Source organism: Pelodiscus sinensis, chromosome 7 (assembly GCF_052426305.1).
Source record: "Pelodiscus sinensis isolate ZL-2025 chromosome 7, ASM5242630v1, whole genome shotgun sequence".
NCBI lineage: Eukaryota > Metazoa > Chordata > Testudines > Trionychidae > Pelodiscus > Pelodiscus sinensis.
The window spans coordinates 12,929,252-12,950,598 of record NC_143058.1 but is presented as its reverse complement, the minus strand read 5'-3'; the positions used below and the strand labels follow the sequence as shown (position 1 = coordinate 12,950,598).

General features: G+C 43.6%; 1 protein-coding gene across 17 annotated transcripts in view; it reads left to right on the top strand.

Moving 5' to 3' along the window:
- Positions 1–21,347, top strand: part of MUC13 (mucin 13, cell surface associated) — a 55,502-nt gene that overhangs the window by 18,945 nt on the left and 15,210 nt on the right. For 8 of the 17 annotated variants that reach the window (XM_089779667.1, XM_089779670.1, XM_089779677.1 and 5 more), the window contains 9 exons: positions 931–948; positions 3,440–3,487; positions 4,263–4,277; positions 6,397–6,456; positions 9,914–9,949; positions 10,655–10,780; positions 13,182–13,288; positions 15,702–15,760; positions 20,860–21,029. In XM_089779667.1, the coding sequence (XP_089635793.1) occupies positions 931–948; positions 3,440–3,487; positions 4,263–4,277; positions 6,397–6,456; positions 9,914–9,949; positions 10,655–10,780; positions 13,182–13,288; positions 15,702–15,760; positions 20,860–21,029 (639 nt within the window). The remainder of the gene's footprint in view (positions 1–930; positions 949–3,439; positions 3,488–4,262; positions 4,278–6,396; positions 6,457–9,913; positions 9,950–10,654; positions 10,781–13,181; positions 13,289–15,701; positions 15,761–20,859; positions 21,030–21,347) is intronic. The other 9 variants (XM_089779671.1, XM_089779678.1, XM_089779674.1 and 6 more) reach the window with 6 other exon arrangements.

The following is a 21,347-nucleotide window of genomic DNA, read 5'->3' as shown; positions in this document are numbered from 1 at the left end:
AGAGTTTAGGTTTTTGCAGCTGGTCTCTGGGGTAGGGAGCCTGGCCACGCCTCCTCAGACTCCCTCCCTAGCTGCCTCCACTTAACACTGTTGCAGATTGTTTTCTCAAACTTCTTCCTCTCTGTCTCTCCACCACCTCCCTTCTGTCCTCTCACCCTCTCCTCCAGCTTCCAACTGCTGAGGCTTTTAAAGGCCCTCGGGCAGCCAGCAGAGAAGTCAGCTGGCCCCAATCTGCCTGCGCCAGCTCCCTCCCAGCTGCATCTAATTGGCCTGTAGTTCTCTGCTTCTACTTGCAGGTTTTTTCCCCTTTTGAGTTGCCTTTTTCCCTCCCTGCAGCAGCTCCCTGGCCTGACCCTGCCACAGACATCAATAGAAAGAATGACCCGGCTCTATTGAGAAATCACTGAAACTGGCTAAATACAAACTGTTGTCAAATGTGCTGCCTGCACCACTTCCCACAGCTCCCATTGTCTGGGAACAGTGAACCGCAGCCACTGGGAGCTGTGAGTAGCCATACATACATACATACTTCCAGGTAAAGAACATGTCTGGTGGCCTGCCAATAGCTACATCAGCAAACCATGTCCAGCCTGCAGGCTGGTTATAGCCCATCCCTGGAGCAGCTGGTAAATTTTACTCTTGGCTTTGAAGGTTCCTAGTTATTTTTCCAGGAGTGCCTTTGGGGGTTTTAGAAATATATGTCCCACCATTATCTAATTACAGTTAATGTGCATGTTACCTTTTGGAGCCTACACATAACAAGTGGGCAAGGATCCTGCATCTCTTACAATTGCTAGGATGTTAAAACTCCCATGAGCTATTTGTCTGAGTAATGATCAGAGCCCATGTCCATAGATGTTCTATCTTTACCAGACTATCCTAGTGATGTGGATATATTCGTTTTCTTTCTTCTTTTTTTTTCTCCTGCAGCTTCCGCAATTACAACAAGTAAGTAGAAAGAATGCGACCAGGAATGATAAATATGGGGCTTAAAATTAACCAGGCACAAACACCTGCTGTCAAAAAAATAATTCTTACTGTGAAGGGCTGCTGATTTATTGCAGTAAACTCATGCCGTTCATTAAAAAAAAATTGTGATTTTAAACAGGGCAAGAAATAGTTCTGTTAAACAACATAAAACCAACTGAGCCAATCACTCAGACAAACAAGTTTGGTTACAATTTGCAAGTGATAATGCTGCCTACTTCCTGTTTACAGTGTCACCTGAAAGTGAGAATAGGTCTTCCCATGGCACTGTTGCAGCCAGTATCAGTAGTTATTTGTGTGTCAAATGTGCTAAACATTCTTGTGTCCCTTCATATTTCAACCACCATTCCAGAGGACATGCTTCCATGCTGCTCACGGGTTATGCTCAGTAATGATCCAAAGCAGAATGGACAGATGCATGTTCATTTTCATCATCTGAGTCAGAAGGCTGATTTTCTATCCTGGTTCTGTAGTTTCTGTTTATGGTGTTGCTCTTTTAAGACGGTTGAAATCAATCTCCAAACCTCTCAGATTTTGGAAGGCATTTCTGATCCTTAAATCTTGGGCTGAGTGTTATAGCTATTTTTAGAAATGCCAGATTTGTACCCTCTTTGCATCTTCTCAGATCTGCAGTGAAAGTGGTCTTAAGATGAGCAACATCTGCTGGGTCATACTCTCAGATAGCTATAATATGAAGCACATGGAAAATGCGGGTAAAATTAAATAGGAGACATGCAATACACCCCCAAAGACATGCAATACACCAATACAGTCACAAAATTTAAGTCACACATTTTTTTCTTAATGACCATCATCAGCATGGAAGCATGTCCGCTTGAATGGCAGCTTAAACTCTCATGAGTGATTCACCTGTACACTAATCAGAGCAGATCTCCACAGCTGTCATATGTTTAGCTCTTTGGAAGGAAGTTCTACTGCAGCTTCCACAGCTGCATCAGGGAAGCAGAAGGAATAAGAGTGGGGAGTGAAATACCTGATATTTTCAACCATCAAGCACAACTGTGGTGCTAAAGAAAAATCATTATCACTGAGCAGTTAATTGTGCAGTGTGCCCATGATCTACAGGGAGGCTACCGTCTTGATCTTTGAGGTCTGCCAAGCTGATGCTGCTGTTGCTTGAACACATGGTGCTGACAATCTAAGGTTTTGTTCCCTCTAGTGCCCCCTAGTGGTTGTAATAAATAGCTCTTCTAACATGTTAACATTGAATGTTCATGTTAAATATTTGGTTCCTTGCTGCAACAAATGGACAAGAACACAACATCTTCCATTTCCCATGAAATTAAAATGTTCATGGCAGTTCTCTGATTTACTGTCAGGCCTAATATAAATATATACAGGTAGTCCCCGACTTACGCGGATCCGACCTATGTCGGATCCGCACTTACGAACGGGGCTGCCCCAGAGTACACGGACTGCGGGACCTCGCGGTCCTGCCGCCCGTGTACTCTGGGGCTTTCTCTGCGTCTCCCTGGTCTGCAGACCAGGAAAACGCAGAGCAAAGCCGCGGAGGGGCTCGGGCAGCCCAGGGGCGCCTGGGCTGCCCCGCTGCCCGAGCCCCCCCCCGCCCTCCCCCCCTGTGGCTTTGCAAAGCCGCGGGGGAAGCCGGCAGCGGGACAGCCCAGACGCCCCGCAGCTGTCCCGCTGCCGGCGTCCTCAGAGGCTTTGCTCCCTGTCTCCCTGGTCTGCTGGTCTCCAGCAGATCAGGGAGACTGGGAGCAAAGCCGCGGAGGACCCAGGCGGCGGGACCACGGTGCGTCTCGGTCTGCCGCCCGTGTCTTCCTGGTCTGCTGGGGTGGGGGCAGCTAGTACGCTCCCCCCCCCCCCAGCAGACTAGGCTTTTCTCCGGACGCCTGTGGCAGAGCAGCTGGGGCGCTGCCAGTTGGTCCCGCAGCGCCGCTCTGGGCGCTACTGGTCCAACCCAGCAGCACCCCAGCTGCTCTGGTCCTGATTCAGCCGCTGCTGGTCAGTTCAGCAGCGGCTGAATCAGGACGCCTGGGGCAGAGCAGATGGGGTGCTGCTGGGTTGGTCCAGTGGTGCCGAGGAGCGGCGCTACTGGAGCAACCCAGCAGCACCCCAGCTGCTCTGCCCCAGGCGTCCTGATTTAGCCGCTGCTGAAACTGACCAGCGCTGACTACAGGAAGCCCGAGGCAGAGTTGCTCTGCCCCGGGCTTCCTGGAATCAGCTGCTGATCAGTTTCAGCAGCAGCTGACTTGGGGACGCTTGGGGTTCTTAAGTTGATTCTGTATGTAAGTCAGAACTGGCGGTCAGTTTCAGCAGCGGCTGAATCTGGACGCCAGTTCCGACTTACATACAGATTCAATTTAAGAACAAACCTACAGTCCCTATCTTGTACGTAACCCGGGGACAGCCTGTATACGCTTGGTTTTCAGTCTGAGTTGCATTTAAAGATCTGTCGCTTCTTTTACAGCGGCAATAGCTACCACTACTCATGTAACCTCTGAGTCAATCATGACAGGTATTCATGAGGAATGCACAATAAGTATGAAGCTTAAAATCACCATCAAAAATATTTGGCTCTAGAAAATAGTTGTAAATAATAAATAATTCTGAGGATTTATTTGTGAACACCCAACAGAGTAGCTGGGGATAGTAAAGGAAAACTCTCAATTTGAAATGTTGTCAATTTATAAAAGAAGTTTAAAAGAAGTGTGGGGTCCTTCCACTTTGTCATCCTTTTGCAATGAGACATCACTACAAAGAATGACCTGGATCCATGGGAAACAGGCTAAATACAAACTGTTGTCAAATGTGTTGCCAGTACTGCTTCCCACAGTTCCTATTGGCCATGAATTATGAACCGTGGCCTCTGGGAGCTGCGAGCAATTGTACATACAGACTTCCAGGTAAACAATGGGTTTGGTGGCCTGCCAACAGCTAACTTCGGCAAACGGCATCCAGCCCACAGGCTGGTTATTGCCCATCTCTGGAGCAGCTGGTGAATTTCACTCTTGGCTTTGAAGTCCCTGGTGGATTTCCCACAGATGCCTCCAGAGGATTTAGTTTAATATGTCCTACCATTATCTAATTGCAGTTAATTTGCATGTTACCTTTTGGAGCCTAAGTATAACAGGCGGGCAAGGATATTGCATCTCTCCCAATTGCTAGAATGTTAAAACTCCCATGAGCTATTTGCCTGAGTAATGATCAGAGCGGATGTCCATAGATATTCTACATTTACCAGAATATTCTAGTGATGTGGATAATTGTTTTCTTTTGTTTTTCTCCTACAGCTCTTACAACTACAAGTAAGTAGAAAGAATGTGACCGGGAAGTGATAAATCAAAAGCTTAAAATATGCCAGCCACAAATAACTTCTATAGAAAAATAATTATTACTAGGGCTGTTGATTTATCGCAATTAACTCATGCCATTAATTCTAAAGATCCAATGTAAAATTTCAATAAATAGCACTATTAAACAAGAGAAAAACCAATTGAAATGTGTGCAATATTTTGGACATTTTTCTACATTTTCAAATACATTGATTCCTAGTACAACACAGAATACAACATATATAGTGCTCGCTTTATATTATTATATATATTATTATTTTTATTACAAAAAATGTAAAAATGATAAACAAAATAAATTGCATTTTTCAGTTTACCTTATGCAAGTATTGAACTGCAATTACTTTATTGTGAAAGTGTAACTTACAAATATAGATATTTTTTGTTATATAATTGCAGTCAATCACAAGACACGCTGTCCTACTTCTTATTCAGCCCTTGCTAAATAAATAAGTTTGTTTGTATTTACATATGATATTGCTTCCTGTTTCTAATTTACAATGTCAACTGAAAGTGAGAACAAAGTTTCATCTGTCACTTTTGTAGCTGGCTTTGCCATGTATTTACATCACAGATATGCTAAACATTCATCTGCCCCTTTAAGTTTCAACCATCATTCAAGAGGACGTGCTTCCATGCTGATAATGGTCATTAAGAAAATAATATGTGAATTAAATTTTGTGACTGAACTCCTTGGGGTGTATTGCATGTCTCCTGTTCTGTTTTACATGCATTTTGCCATGTATTTTATGTTATAGCAATCTCAGATGATGACCCAGAAGATGTTCATTTTAACAACACTTTTACAGCAGATTTGAAAAAATTGAAAGAAGGTAAGAATATGACATTTCTAAAAATAGCTACAGCACTCTACCCAAGAATTAAGAATCTGAAATGCCTTCCACTATTGGAGAGTTGTGGAGCTTGATTTCAGAAGTCTTCAAAGAAAATCACCCCGATGCAGAAACTACAGAACCCAACCCCCCAGGATAGAAAATCAACCTTCTGATAGTGGCATCTGACTCAAATAATGAAACAGAACATGCATCGGTCCACTCTGCTTTGGATCGTTATTGAGCAGAACCCAGAGGCAGGTGGTTGAAATATGAAGGGACATATGAATCTTAAGCACATCTGGCATGTAAATATCTTGTGATGCTATGGGAAGACCTATTCACATTTTCAAATGACATTGTAAACAGGAAGTAGGCAGCACTATTACCTGCAAATTGTACCCACACTTGTTTGTCTGAGTGACTGGCTGAACATGAAGTAGGACTGTGTGGAGAGGTAGGCTCAAAAGTTTTACATTGTCTTATTTTTGAATGCAGGGGGCGGTTTTTGTACATCATTCTAACTCTGTAAAATCAATTTTCCTGGAAAACAAAGTGTACTACAGTTCTTACATGCAGTGAATTGAAAAATCCTATTTCTTCATATTTTTACAATGCAGATATTAGTAATAAAAATAAATGTACAGGAGCACTGTACACTTCACATTCTTTGTTACAACTGAAATCAATATATTTGAAATGGTCAGACACCTCCACTAACATTTAAATAAATGGTATTCTATTGCATAACCATGCAATTAATCGTGATGACATCCCCCTCAGAACTGATAGTGATCGTCATGTAACTGTGGATAATCAACAAAGCAGAGGGTTGGGGAAGGATATCGTATTGCCCAGGGGTTCAGAAGTTTAAGACTCCAATGAGTGATTTATCCGGGTACTAAACCATGATTATTGAAAAATTCATGCTAATTGTGGGGCACTAACGCAGCGTGCAAGGGGCCTGCTGCCCTTCCATGTCTACCAAGCTGCTGATTGTGCGGAACTGGTGGCCCTGACAATCCCATGTCTTGTTCCCTCTGATGCCCCCTAGTGGTTTCAAGAAATATCCCTTCTCCTGACATGGTAACATTCCATGTACCTGTTAATATCTGGGACATTATCATAGCCAATGGACGAGAACAGCACATCTGCCTTTTTTGAATTAGCTTCAAAAAGCTGATGCCAGCCTATGCTTCATAAGGTGACTTGCATTTACAGATTTGTTTCTTCTTTCCCAGCAGCTACCACTGCCCTCCTTGACTCAACTACCCAGGTATCCCCTTTCTCAACTACGACAGGTAAGCAGAAAGAATAGAACTGACAGATAAGCATGGAACTTAAAATCATCATCAAAATATTTTACTATAGAAAATAATTGGAAATTGGAAATGATACAGACAATGATTTAATTGTGAAGCCCCCACAGAATAGCTGATGTGAATTTGAAAGAGTCAGTTCATAAAAGCAGTTTAGAAAAAGCATCAAGACCTCTGTTTTCATTAAGCTCTAGCTTAATGGGACGTTGTGACTGGGTGTCTGCCCTAGACTGGCCCTTTAAGGGTAAAACTCAGCCCCGGGAGATGGGAGAGAGAAAAGCCCCACAGCTAAGGCAGGTACTAGCTAATCAGGGCCTAGGTGAGGGGAGTATAAATAAAGGCTCCTGGAGACAAGGAGAGGCAGACTTTTTAGCTGGGGAGCAGGAGGGACCTGGCTGCCAGGGAAGCTAGAGACTTCCTGACTTAGAGAAGGGCTGGGGAAAGTCAGGAAGAGCTGGGGAAGCTCTGGCCAGGCAAGCTCCCAGGTTGCAGGGCCTGAAGGAAGGCTTGAAGCTACTAGGGCTGCAGGGGGGCAGCCAGGGTAGGCAAAGGCAGCAGGTCCACACCCCCTGGGCAACGATGAGTGGCCATTCCAGACTGCAGTTTGCCCTTGAGGAAAGGCGCTAGATGCTGACTCGGAGTGGGTCACTGATGCAAGGTGGGCATAGGGGGTTGAGGGTTCCCAGAAGGGCAGGATCCCGGAGTGGGGGGGCACTGCGGCAGGGAAGTACCCAGGTGTGGAGAAAAAAAATCAGTAACAGTGGTTGAGACACCGGCCAAAAGGGGGCGCTCCAGGGCTGAATGGGCTAATTCCTGAGCCACCAGCAGGAGGTGCCCATGGTAATGAGACACACCCCGGTCACAGACATCCATACAAAAAAAAGAAGGCGGTGGAAGTAATTGTCTGACTCTGTGGAGAAACCACTGACACACAATAGCACAAAGTGTTATCAAAAGGAAAGAATTTGAGTGAGCAAACAACACTTGTTTTTTTCTTCTAATCTCTTTTAAAACCATTTTTTTGGGGGAAAAAAGGCAAATTAAAAGATTTTCAGGGCAAAGCATGTTTTTTTAAGTAGATTTTTAAAATGGAAGTTCTTTTTAAAACCCAGATTCTTACAAGTTACAAGCAACTGAAACTAGGATCTTATAATGAAAATACTGGGAAACTTTAATCAGAGGGGGTGCTGCCTTCCCTGCCAAGTGTGGCCAAGAGTGCTCAGCATGTAATGAGATTTAACCTTAAATATAGGGGGGAAAGTTATAGCCACATTGTAATCTTAGCAGGCACTAAGGTTTCATGATGTGTGACTATTAAGTTGAAGGAGGTTCCTTTAAAAATCTAAATGTCTCTTTGATGATGTGGCTTTTGATGGAGTCTGGTGGGTAACAGAAAGAACTTGTGTCAGTGTCTACTTACCAGATTTACCTTCCACAGATACTACAGGGCAGCAAGGCTCTGGGTGGTATGGCTCAATCTGTGGCAGAAAAGCACACAGGCCAGACATGATCTGGGAGAATCTGTATTACTTATAAAGAAGTGTGATGATCGCTAGACCTGGGCAAACTTTTGTGGCTGAAACTTTTTTCACAAAACTATGCATGCTCAGGTGACTTTGGGCTTAACTGTACCAAACACAAACATAGCTCTGTAGAATAATAATTAGTAGTAGTTGTTATAATACATATAGTCATTAAAATAAAAGTGATGTTCCTGGTGAATTTCACCTGTGGTACTGATGGTCCCAGGTTATATTCCCATTGTTGTCCCCTGAGAATTCAGAGAAATATATCATACAAATAGCTAGTTACATATCAATTACAATGTCTAGCCCTAGTCTCACAACCTGTAGGCATTAATACAATAATTACAATAATCTCGCTATTAACAGTCAAGTCCTGTACCTGCCAAAATTTGGGATGTTTCAATCACCTTTTTCTGTTCCTACAAATGTTTCCTTCACCCTATTACAGCATGAGATGCATTCAACATAATACGAGGGAAAGTGTTTGATTATCCAGGAGAGATTGACACAGATTATATGCCAAATGCATGGAGTAAGCACGTTGATTGAAAACTGTAATAATTGTTCCTCTAATATTTTTGCATTATACTCCTCCCATAACAATAGTACTTAACGTGGAAGTGTGATTTTCTTCTTTTGAATTGATGGAGATTATTTTTAAAAATCCAATAGTTTATTTGTGTATATGGATATTGCAGGGTTGGGTGTGCGGGAGGGGGCTAGACCAGCAATTATTTACTAGGCTTTTGTAGTCAGGGTTGCATTAAAAGGTAAATTCATTCTTATATAGGAAATATCTTTTTACCTTGTGCAGGCAAGGGGAGAAATGGAAGTGATTTATATGTGAGAGTCATAAAGAAGGAGGGGACCGTTCATTCTGGGGATAGAAAGCATTATCCAAAAATATGGTTCTGTAGAATAAGAAATATTACTTAGTAAAGGTGGCACAGGTAATGACTCTGGTAGTTAATGCGGCCTAGAACTTTTCACTGTTTTCAGTGCTTGTAACTCTGCCGGACTTTAACAGTTAGGGCTGAAATTTTGCAGGTCAGGCTTCTGCCTCAATTTGAATTTATTTTGAAAGTTTTAGCCAAAATGGTTCTGCTGTTTCAGATCCATGGAGGTTAAGTTCATCAGTGCTTATTTGCCAGGATGGGTAGGAATGGTGTCCCTAGCCTCTGTTTGTCAGAGGCTGGGAATGAGTGACAGGATGGAATCACTTGATGATTCCCTGTTCTGTTCATTCCCTCTTGGAGCACCTGGCATTGGCCACTGTGGGCAGACAGGATACTGGCCTAAATGGACCTTTGGTCTGACCCAGTATGGCCGTTCTTATGTTCTTAGAGAGATTCTTATCCGACATTAATGGCTGTACTTATCTTAGTTCATTAAGCAAGGTAAGTAACACCTGTCACATTTTAGGGCCAAAAATGTTGTTTAGCCTGTGTCAAATCTCCTTGCAGGAGGCATAAGGGATCTGTCGAAAAAGGCTTTCTTTCTCAACAGAGCCCCCTTTAGACTGCCACTGTTTGCCGACAAAGTGCTGAGTTGGCAAAACGCGGCAGCCATTTTTATGCAAATTAGGCACGGGATATTTAAATCCCTGCCTCATTTGCAATGTCGACCTGCCTAATCTGCATCCCTTTGCCAACAGAGAGATGCAGTCTAGACATACCCTGACAGTCTGGGTTTTGTTCCCACCAATTAACGGAAAGCCTGTATGAAATTACACTTATTTTCTATGTTAGCATTTGAAACAGTGATGTCACCAGTGGACAAGGTCAGCACATCTCCCAGTTTCTGCGAAGTTAAAATGGGCCTGTCATCTATTTGCATTTGCAAGAGGCAGACTTCATGGTATTGTACATTTACTATTTCCTTTGTATTCTGAAATTTTGTTTCCTCCTTCCCAGGAACTGTGTCTTCCACCACTCCCACGCCTATAACACGTAAGCATGGAAAAATGGAAGGGATTGATCAATTAGAGGATTAAAAGCACAGATAGGGTGCTATGGAAAAAATAATTATAATTAATAAATAATATAATTCTGAACAGCTGGTTCATTAGCTGGTGACACTACTGACTAGAAAGTTAGTAATTTACGAAAAGGAATTCAAAGAAGTTTTAGCCCAACAGCAGACCATAAGCTCCTCAGCCAAATTCTGGGGTTTTACAGTTACATTTTCCTCCCCTCCATTGTCATGTGAGACCCAGGTAAACAGGAGAGGAAGCACTGAAACTGACTATTCACACAGTTCCTCTTCCTTTTTTCTGTGGAGAAATGCCCGTGCCCAATGCTGGATGCACAGTGTAAAAAACCCTGCTCTAGGTAGAGCCAATGAGAATAAATAATTTTTCTGAGGGCAAATCATGAGTCCTTTCTGGCCAGGTTTGCATAGAGGAAAGCTTTCCAGTTTAGCATTGATTCCTCTGTGGTCTTACTGTTGCTTGTTGGGCCAGATCCTGAGATGGTGTAAACAGGCATTGCTCCATGGAAGTCGGTGGAGTTACACCAATTCACATCAGCGTGTTGTCATAGGGGAATATTAACTGTTTTTATCTTGTTGAGGTACAAATAATCGGAGGAAAACTAAAAGCTTCCATCTTCCTGCTACAGTCTTTTGTTTAGCTGTGTCAATGTCTTTTCTCATAGAATCACCTCCACCCTGTGCAAATAAACCATGTGTTAGCAGCACTGCTGAATGTATTAACCTATATGACGGTTATATATGCCAGTGCCCATATTCATACTACTATACACAATCAGGATGCCAAGAAGGTAAGCTGGGGGCTGGTGATCAGTTTTCTTTATCTACTACACATACAATGGTGCTTTTTCTGTTTTCATTTTAATTTTCTCAGTGAAAATGTAAATGGTCCGGGCGAGTTTCAGCCACTATGACCCATGCTGGTTGTGCTTTACTCTGCTAATAGCTCCCGTTCCATTAACCTGTTATAGCTTCTTAAACATTGCTGAAACAAAAAGGTTGAACACAGTAGAGAAAATTGCACTCCACAGTGCTAACAGTGTAGATTAAACTGCATAGAAAGCAGACAGAATTCCAGGGTTAAAGTGGAAACTAATGTTTCTGGCCAAGGTTGTGAAATAGTGGTACCCAAAACAGGCTTCTAAAAATGGCCTGATTTTACAAGATGCTGAGCACCCACCATGTCCTGTTGTAGTGGGCCTGCATTGGAGGTGCTGGATGCTCAGCCTTTGGGGAAATTGGGACTCATACTTAGGTGCGTAAAGGCCAGCTTTTCAAAGCTATTTAGGCACCTAGCGATACAGATTGGAACCAGATAGGATCTTTTTTCAGAAGTACCTAAGCAGGTTAAGCAGCTAACCCCATGATTTCAATCATCAGACACTTTGGGCATCTCCATACCTTTAGAAATCTTCCCCCAAATAAATATGTCATAGAATCATAGGACTGGAGGGACCTCAAGAGGTTGTCCAGTCGCCTGCACTCATGGTAGGACTAAATATTAGACCATCCCTGAGAGGTATTTGTCTAACTTGCTCTTAAAAATCTTCAGTGATAGAGATTCCACAGACTCCCTAGGCAATTTATTCCAGAGTTTAGCCACCCTGACAGTTGGGAAGTTTTTTCGAATATCGCACCCAAACTACTTTTATTGCCCGTTAACACCACTGTTTCTTGCCTGTTCTCAGAAGTTAAGATTATTTTTTCTCCTTGCTACTTGTAACAACCTTTTGTGTACAGTAATTCCTCATTTAACACTCTAGCTATATTACAGAAAATGATCGTGTTAAGTGAAAACGTGTTATGTGGGGTCAGTTTTCCCCTTGAAAATAATGGAAAAAGTGGGGTTGCGTTTCAAGTGGTGGTGTTTCTTGGGACTGGGACATAAGGTTGGGGGAGAAAGGGTTACAGCAGGGAGGGGAGGTGTTTGGTTCTGGGGAAGGGAAGGGGAGGGGAGGGGAGGAGAGGTGAGGAGGATTGGGTTGGGAGTATGCCCCTGTGATGGGTCTTCCGGAACCCACACTGCGTCCGGCGAGGGGGGGGGGTCGCTGGGGAACGGCGTGGTAAGCAGCGAACCCTCCGCTGCTTTGCAGGGAGGCAGGGCAAGCCCTGCGCAGCTGCTGGCGACAGGCTGGCTGGGGAAACCCAGCCACTGGCCTGCAACCAGGGGCACAGGAGAGGGGGCAAGGTATCCTGTGAGGAGGAGTCAGCGGGGAACGGTGCGGCGAGCGGCGAACCCTCCGCCGCTTTGCAGGGAGGTGGGGGAAGCCCCGCGCAGCCGCTTGCAATGGGCCGGCTGGGGAAATCGTGTTATCCGGGGATGGTTATGTAACTCAAAAAACGTTTCCTAAAAAAAAAATTGTGCTATCGTGAAAACGTGTTAAATGGGCACATATTAAATGAGGAATTACTGTACTTGAAAAAATCCCCTCCCAGTCTTCTCTTCTCCATCTCAAACAAACCCAGATTTTTCAATCTTCCCTCTCAGGACATGCTTTTTAGATGTTTAATCGCTTTTGTTGCTCTTTTCTGGACCTTCTCCAATTTGTCCAGATCTTGCCTAAAATGTGGTGCCCAGAACTAGACACAATATTCCAGTTGGGGCCTAATCAAAGTGGAATAATGCAGAAGAATTACTTTTTGTGTCTCTCTTATAACACTTCTGCTAATGCAACCCAGAAGGATGTTTGCTTTTTTGTTCACACATACAGGCTGTCCTCAGACTTACAACACAATTGATTCCTGAAAATTGAGACATCGTAACTTGCTCTCTATGCCATTATCTAGATCACTAATAACGATACTGAACAGAACCAGATGCAGAACTGATTCCTGGAAGACCTTATGTCCACTCCTAGGCACACATTTATGAAAATTTTGGCTTATTCTATTAAATGCTGTAATACTTAGATATGTCCTGTGTTTGTTTTCAATGAGCAAACAAACATTATTTTAGTAGCAGAACCACACCAGTTTCTCTGTCCTTCATGCTCGCTGATAGCAGTGTACTTTGTTGAAAAGGGCTGGTTAAGTGAATATTTATCTGAGCCATCTTCCCAATAGAAGAAAATTGGCAAGTATAGATCCTGTGTAGAGCTGCTTATTATCTTTAAAAATTAATAGCCCAATGCTGTAACCCTGCTTACTACACATATACTGTGTAATGAATTAATGTCTCTGCTTTATTTTTAGGAAAAGTGTTCCCTGGACTGTTAACACTGAATGCAATGTATACTGAGGACATGATCATTGTAAACTCTTCAGATTTCAAGGAATTATACATGAATGTCACAGATTTTGTGAGTCATTTTAAAAAACTCTTTCCATATATATTTAATCTTGAGATCTGCTTTCTGGACTGAGATAGGTGGAGGAAAATATGCAAATCTAGGTCAGAGTAACTTACACCTTCCTTTACCACTGTCAAGGGGTATGCTACAGTCAGTCTAGTGCTGGATTTATTGTTCTCTTTCTTCCATAGATAAGAAACCAAGATTTGACCTTGTATACTAGAGCCATTCCAAAAATGGGATTTCCATCCCACAGGAAATTCCAACGGTTCAAGATTTTGTTTTGTTCCAAATCGAATCAAAATAATCAAACTTCACAAGTTTCTGTGAAAGGGAAAACTTCCATTTGGGGATCTAACAGTGCTGCTGGCACCTGTCCCAGGTCTCCTTGTCCCCCTGCACTGCTCCTTCCCTCCTGAATGACTTAAGATGGCAGGAAGGGGGAGAAACCCTCAGTCTGATGACAGGAGGAAGGAAGGCAAACTCTGCCGCCGCCTCCTCCATTCTCTCCATTGTAGCTTTTGTAGAAATCAACATGTTCCTGCAAAACATTTAATTTTGATAAACCAGCATTTTCTGCTGGGAAATGGCCGCACTGGTAATTTTCTGACCATGAATCTTTGTTATTTTTAAGATCTTAGCTCTGGGATACTATATCCTCAGACTGCACATTTTTTGAGATCAGATCTTTCTACAGTAAGGGTGGATGAACATGTAGTGACAAGAAAAGAGACAAACACTTATTTTCTTATTACACACTCTGCACGTTTTTTTTTTTTAAGCCTCATGCCTCGGTTGGACTAACATAGTTAACATGGCCCTAATCCAGAGTCATAACTAGCTAATTTGGCACCTGAGGCCAGGCCATCCTTGGTGCGGGCGGGTTTGCTGACGTGGCGTGAGGCACGAGCGAAGACCGCGTAATAGCTGTCTTTTCTGCGCCCCCTCAGCTATGCACCCGAGGCAAGTGCCTCACTCGCCTCGCCCTTGTTATGGCCCTGCCCTAATCAACAATTGCTATTAGTACGTTTGAGAGAGTAATTCTCGTTCATAAGGATAAAAGTAGGTTAGGTCCGGCATTAGGGCAAGGTGGTTGCCATGGGCCCCGCATCTTCAGGGTTCCACAGTGTCTGGAGCTTGACCAGCCACTCACTCGCTGCCCGGCCATGCAGCACAGCCATCTGCCTTGGGCCCTGCAAACTCTCTGGCCAGGCCTGACTTTAAGTAGAAGGCATATTTTTAAGAAATTGGTGCTTAAAGTTTAGATGTGTAAACATGGATTTAGGCACCTAAATAAGAGTCCTAATTTCTGATCCATAAGTAGAGGAATAGTATGAATGAGGGGGGGTGTTAAATACCATGTGCAGTTGTATAAACATTGAATGAAGTCTTGGAATGTATTTCCTGGGAAAGCAGGATATTCTGCTCTTTAATGGACTATGATGATAGATTTACTCATGATAAGTGTTACTTCTTGGTGCTATGTGTGGCACTGATTGGTGAAGGGCAGGGAGATCTTCCCCTCCTGCTAAGAAATGTGTGTGTGGAGGTCTAGGAACAGAAGGCTGTGTTTCCCATTGTGGGATTACCCCTGGGTACTCCAGCCAGGGACCTGGAATCTGTGTATGGGTGTGCATACAGCCTTGTGTAATAAGAGGCTCCCCACTAACCCTTGCAGGGCCATATGAATGTCTAGGAGCTGATGGAGGAACAGGGACATCTGTGGGTAGATGTGCCTCCTCACCACTTCCTGAGCTTGCGCTCTAGATGTGAGCCTCCATTAGACATGTGCTTAACAAGGATTCCTCCACTATCCAGTGCTTATGGGAAACCTCCCACTACCTTATGTGGTGTGGGGAGCTCCTGTGCACATGGATGGGACAGAGGTGGAGGCACAGAGAAGTCACCACTGCCTGAGGTGCCACTAACTATTCACATTTTTCCAAGGGGGCAGGGAGGGAAATGATGATCATCCTGAACCCAGGTCTCTGCTTCCATCCCTCATCTGCTTCCTCACCATGGATATCAGAGTCCCAAATATGCTCCTTCATAGTATCATGGGGAACGGGGAACAGAGCTTTGGTTCCATGGGTCCCCCTTCCCCTTGTCCAATCCAGATGGGGAAGATCTGGGCACAGCAGCATCCCTTTAAGTGTGGAACCTGGGAGGATGCTGCCACCCTAAAGCATCTGTATATAGTGATAACTTGTTATTATATTTATAATTTTATGACCCACTCAGACAGCACTTGCTTAGACAAAGTGCTTTGAGGAGTTTGCCTGGACATGGAGTGACAAACTCTGGGTCCTTAATTTCCCTCAGTGGCTCGGAGAGAGATGAACCCTTCCACCCCAATTTCTCTTGGATATTTTGATCTGTGGCCTTGCAAAGCTATGAATCAAACTCATTTTATCTTTCACAGTTCAACACAACTTTCCAGAATGAGACAAGCTATGGCGAGACGAAAATTGTGAATGTAATGTAAGTTCAGCAGCGTGTGTGTCTGTGTGTGATCTTTCTCTTGGGTTGCATCTAGACTACATGCCTCTGCCGACAGAGGCATGTAAACTAGGCTACCTGACATAGGCAATGAAGCGGGGATTTAAATAATCCCCGCTTCATTAAAATAAAGATGGCCGCCACACTGTGCCGGATCATCTGATTGTTGGCACAGCAGTCAAGATGCAGATCGGTCGACAAGGGAAGCCTTTGCCAACCGATCCCTTATGCCTCGTGAAACAATCAGCTGATCCGGCACAGAGCGGTGGCCATCTTTATTTTAATGAAGCAGGGATTATTTAAATCCCCGCTTCACTGACTATGTTGGGTAGCCTAGTTTACATGACTCTATTGGCAGAGGTGTGTAGTCTAGACGCACCCTTGGTTTACAAAGCATTGACCAAGAATGCATAGCTCACATTGCCTTCTTGTTTTGTCCCATTTTATATACTGTCAATCCTAATTTCATCAAATCAGATGAGGAATAGAAAATAAACTCAGTTAAACAAGATTTCAGATTAGTGGGGACTTTGGGCCCACTTTGGAAAATACACATTTTCAAAATCAGAAGTTTCAGGCTCATTGTGTGTGTAGGGTGAGCTGATACAACACCCTCCATATACACAGCAGAACTTCCACTAGTAATAATGGGAGTTTTGCAAAAATACTGAGAGCAGAATATGGCAGTGACATGCTATGGAAACGGCCAGATTCTAAGAGCCTGACTTATGCTCAGTAACTCTTTATTCCATGAGCATTCCCGTTGCTAATAGCCATTGGAGTAAGATATAAACGGCATAAGACCCTATTTATCATGAATATGAGTACCAGAATCTGGCCCTTAGTAAAGTTTCTATTGTATTAAGCATCATTAAGAGGGGGAAATGTCTGGGGGCATATTTAGGACCACTATTACCTTTTACTTATTTTTTCCTGTACAAATTAGGGACGTAAGCGATTAGTCTACCAGTTGATTAGCTGATAATCATAGAATCATAGAATACTAGGACTGGAAGGGACCTTGAGAGGTCATCAAGTCCAGTCCCCTGCCCTCATGGCAGGACCAAATACTGTCTAGACCATCCCTGATAGACATTTATCTAACCTACGCTTAAATATCTCCAGAGATGGAGATTCCACAACCTCCCTGGGCAATTTATTCCAGTGTTTGACTACCCTGAAAGTTAGGAACTTTTTCCTAATGTTCGACCTAAACCTCCCTTGTTGCAGTTTAAGCCCATTGCTTCTTGTTCTATCCTCAGAGGCCAAGATGAACAAGTTTTCTCCCTTCTCCTTATAACACCCTTTTAGATATCTGATAACTGCTATCATGTCCCCCCTCAATCTTCTCTTTTCTAAACTAAACAAACCCAATTCTTTCAGCCTTCCTTCATAGGTCATGTTCTCTAGACCTGTAATCAGTCTTGTTGCTCTTCTCTGGACCTTCTCCAATTTCTCCACATCCTTTTTTAAATGTGGTGCCCAGAACTGGACACAAGACTCCAACTGAGGCCTAACTAGCGCAGAGTAGAGCGGAAAAATGACTTCTCGTGTCATGCTCACAACATACCTGTTAATGCATCCCAGAATCATGTTTCCTTTTTTTGCAACAGCATCACACTGCTGACTCATATTCAGCTAGTGATCCACTATAACCCCTAGATCTCTTTCTGTTGTACTCCTTCCTAGGCAGTCGCTTCCCATTCTGTATGTGTGAAACTGATTGTTCCTTCTTAAGTGGAACACTTTGCATTTGTCTTTATTAAACTTCATCCTGTTTACCTCAGACCATTTCTCCAATTTGTCCAGATCATTTTGAATTATGACCCTATGCTCCAGATTAGTCACAACCCCTCTCAGCTTGGTATCATCTGCAAACTTAATAAGCGTACTTTCTATGCCAATATCTAAATTGTTGATGAAGATACTGAAGAGACCTGGTCCCAAAACAGACCCCTGCGGAATCCTACTTGTTATACCTTTCCAGCAGGATTGTGAACAATTAATAACTACTCTCTGAGTACAATTATCCAGCCAGTTATGCACCCACCTTATAGTAGCCCCATCTAAGTTGTATTTGCCTACTTTATTAATAAGATTATCATGCGAGACTGTATCAAACGCCTTACTAAAGTCTAGGTATACCACATCCACCGCTTCTCCCTTATCCACAAGACTTGTTATCCTATAAAAGAAAGCTATCAGATTGGTTTGACATGATTTGTTCTTTACAAATCCATGCTGGCTGTTCCCTATCGCCTTGCCACCTTCCCAGTGTTTACAGATGATTTCCTTAATTACCTGCTCCATTATCTTCCCTGGCACAGAAGTTAAACTAACTGGTCTGTAGTTTCCTGGGTTGTTGTTATTTCCCTTTTTATAGACAGGCACTATATTTGCCCTTTTTCAGTCTTTTGGAATCTCTCCTATCTCCCATGATTTTCCAAAGACGATAGCTAGAGGCTCAGATACTTCCCCAATCAGCTCCTTGAGTATTCTAGGATGCATTTCGTCAGGCCCTGGTGACTTGCAGGCATCTAACTTTTCTAGGTGATTTTTAACTTGTTCTTTTTTTATTTTATCTTCTAAATCTATCCCCTTCCCACTAGCATTCACTATGTTAGGTATTCCTTCAGACTTCTCGGTGAAGATCGAAACAAAGAAGTCATTAAGCATCGCTGCCATTTCCAAGTTTCCTGTTACTGTTTCTCCCTCCTCACTGACCAGTGGGCCTACTCTGTCCTTGGTCTTCCTCTTGCTTCTAATGTATTTATAAAAAGTCTTCTTGTTTCCCTTTATTCCCATAGCTAGTTTGAGCTCATTTTGTGCCTTTGCCTTTCTAATCTTGCCCCTGCATTCCTGTGTTGTTTGCCTATATTCATCCTTTGTAATTTGTCCTACTTTCCATTTTTTTATAGGGCTCCTTTTTTATTTTTAGATCATGCAAGATCTCGTGGTTAAGCCAAGGCGGTCTTTTGCCATATATTCTATCTTTCCAACACAGCGGAATAGCTTGTTTTTGGGCCCTTAACAATGTCCCTTTGAAAAACTGCCAACTCTCCTCACCTGTTTTAAGCATAAGCTTATTGGATAGTTGAGGAATGACTTGACTAGTTGCTCCCCCCCTCTCCCCGCCCCACTCGCTGCATCTATCAGAGAGAGACAGGAAGGGTGGGGAGCAGGAGCTGGTGCTGCTGGGAGCCAGCTTAAAAATTGGCTCCCCACCAGCACAATCTCCGGGGCCAGGAGGCGCAGGGGGAAAATGATGCAAGTGGGGACTGAAGCAGTCCCCTGCTCGTGCTCGTTCCCAATGAGGCCACTTCAGCCTTTGAAATGTACAAGAGTCCTGCAGGGCATGTGTACATTTCAAAAACAGAAGCGCTGCAGGGAGCACGGGGCGAGCAGGGGACTCAAGCTATCACCTGCTCTCCTGTGTTGCCACTGCGGCCGCTTCAGCCTTTGAAATGTACAAGAGCCTCCCAGGAACCAGTGCGAGCAGGGGACTACTTGAATCCCCTGCTGGCCCCATGCTCTTTGACAGGCAGCAAGCGGGGGAACAGGAGCTGGTGCTGGGGGGAGCCAGCTTAAAAGCCAGTTTCCCCCAGCAATATCTCTGGGGTGCCACCTGCTTCCCACCTGCTGCCTCTATCAGCAGCCCCTGTTCGCAGCCAGCCCTGGCTGCTGCGAACAGAGGCTGCTCTGGCACCAGCAGTCCCGGCTCACGCTGATCACTGGCTCTTACTACATTTAAAATGCAGAGCTACAACGTGGGTGGCTTCTGGAGCTGGCACATAAGAATGGCCATACTGGGTCAGACCAAAGGTCCATCCAGCCCAGTATCCTGTCTGGTGACAGTGGCCAATGCCAGGTGCTCCAGAGGGAGGGAACACAACAGGTAATCCTCATGTGACCCCTCCCCTGTCACCCACCTCCAGAGAAACAGAGGCTAGGGACACCATTCCTACCCATCCCACCTCGAGCTGGCTCCTGGAGCTATCCTCGCTGTGGCTCTGCAGAGTGGTCCTATTTACTAATCATATAGTTAATACAAATTGTTTGACTATATCATTAGCCTGGTTGCTGCATTTTAACAGCCTTAGTACAATTGCACCTAACACAATGCAAAAATTACTTAGGCAATTGTAGACCCAGGTTAGTTGAAAATCAGGCTCTTAAAAGTGTGATAAGTAGGGTTAAGAGTGAAAACCCCATGGCTACGTCTAGACTGGCATGATCTTCCGCAAATGCTTTCAACGGAAAAGTTTTTCCATTAAAAGCATTTGCGGAAAAGAGTGTCTAAATTGGCACGGACGCTTTTCTGCAAAAGCACTTTTTGCAGAAAAGCGTCTGTGCCAATCTAGACGCGGTTTTGCGCAAGAAAGCCCCGATCGCCATTTTTGCCATCAGGGCTTTTTTGCGCAAAACAGTTTTTAGCTGTCTACACTTGCCCTCTTGCGCAAAAACATTTCCAGAAAAGGGCTTTTGTCCAAACGGGAACGTCAAAGCATTTGCGCAAGAAGTACTGATTTCGGACAATAGAATGTCAGTGCTTTTGCTCAAAATCAAGTGGCCAGTGTAGACAGCTGGCAAGTTTTTGCGCAAAAGCGGCCCCTTTTGTGGAAAAACTTGCCAGTCTAGACGCAGCCCATCAGAACAGGGGCTGAATGCCTCAAGTTATTAAGTAGAACAGAGAAGATTAAACCTCTTGGTTAACAATTGACATGAGATCCAGCTTGGTGCTAATAACCAGGAGTCAGTGAATTTGTGATCTCAGTCTAATTTTTATTGAGAGAGTGATTATTTCATACAGTCCCGTTGTGACTCGTTTGGCATTTGTTGCCTCACTTGTTGGCAGAGCAGAGACTAAAGAATGAGATGCAGAGACAGAATTATCTTCAGCCCTCATGATGGTATCTTTGAGTGAGAACCAAGAGGTACCACACAATGGTATAATATGTTGGTGTGTAAATCTGCTCTCGCTGGCTGTGACATGCCTGTTTGATAGGTTACAAAAATCTGTTATTAAAGTACATGGGATTTTATGGTACTTTCTTCATTGACTCTATATATTTATTTTTCAGACAATTTTTAGCAAATTCTAGAATACAGAGTAGAGCTGTGGCCAGTGGAATCAATGTGACAGTGAAGAATGTGTTTGAACTGACCACAACTTTAAACGCTAGTGAAGTTACTAAACTCATACAGGCAGCAATAAATGGCAGTTCCAATTTCAATCTCTATAGCTATTATGGTAAGTACCGCACTAAGGACACTGGTTGAGATTTTCATACTCTTCATTAAATTGAATGAGTTATGTGTTTAAATCCCCTATGCTCCTTTGAAAACTCAAGTGTTCATTGTAACTTTTGTCTTTTTGAGACCCAGGAAATGTTATATTTGTATTTAGGAATAGAAGAGAAATACTCATTTTCAAAATGAATGCTTTCCTGAATTTTTCCAGATACCTAATGGGAGTATTGTTAAGTATTTTTATTTAGGGTTTATCACAGCACCCAGTCTGGATCTTAACCCTATTGTGCCGTGTACTGGACAAACACCAAAAAAGTAT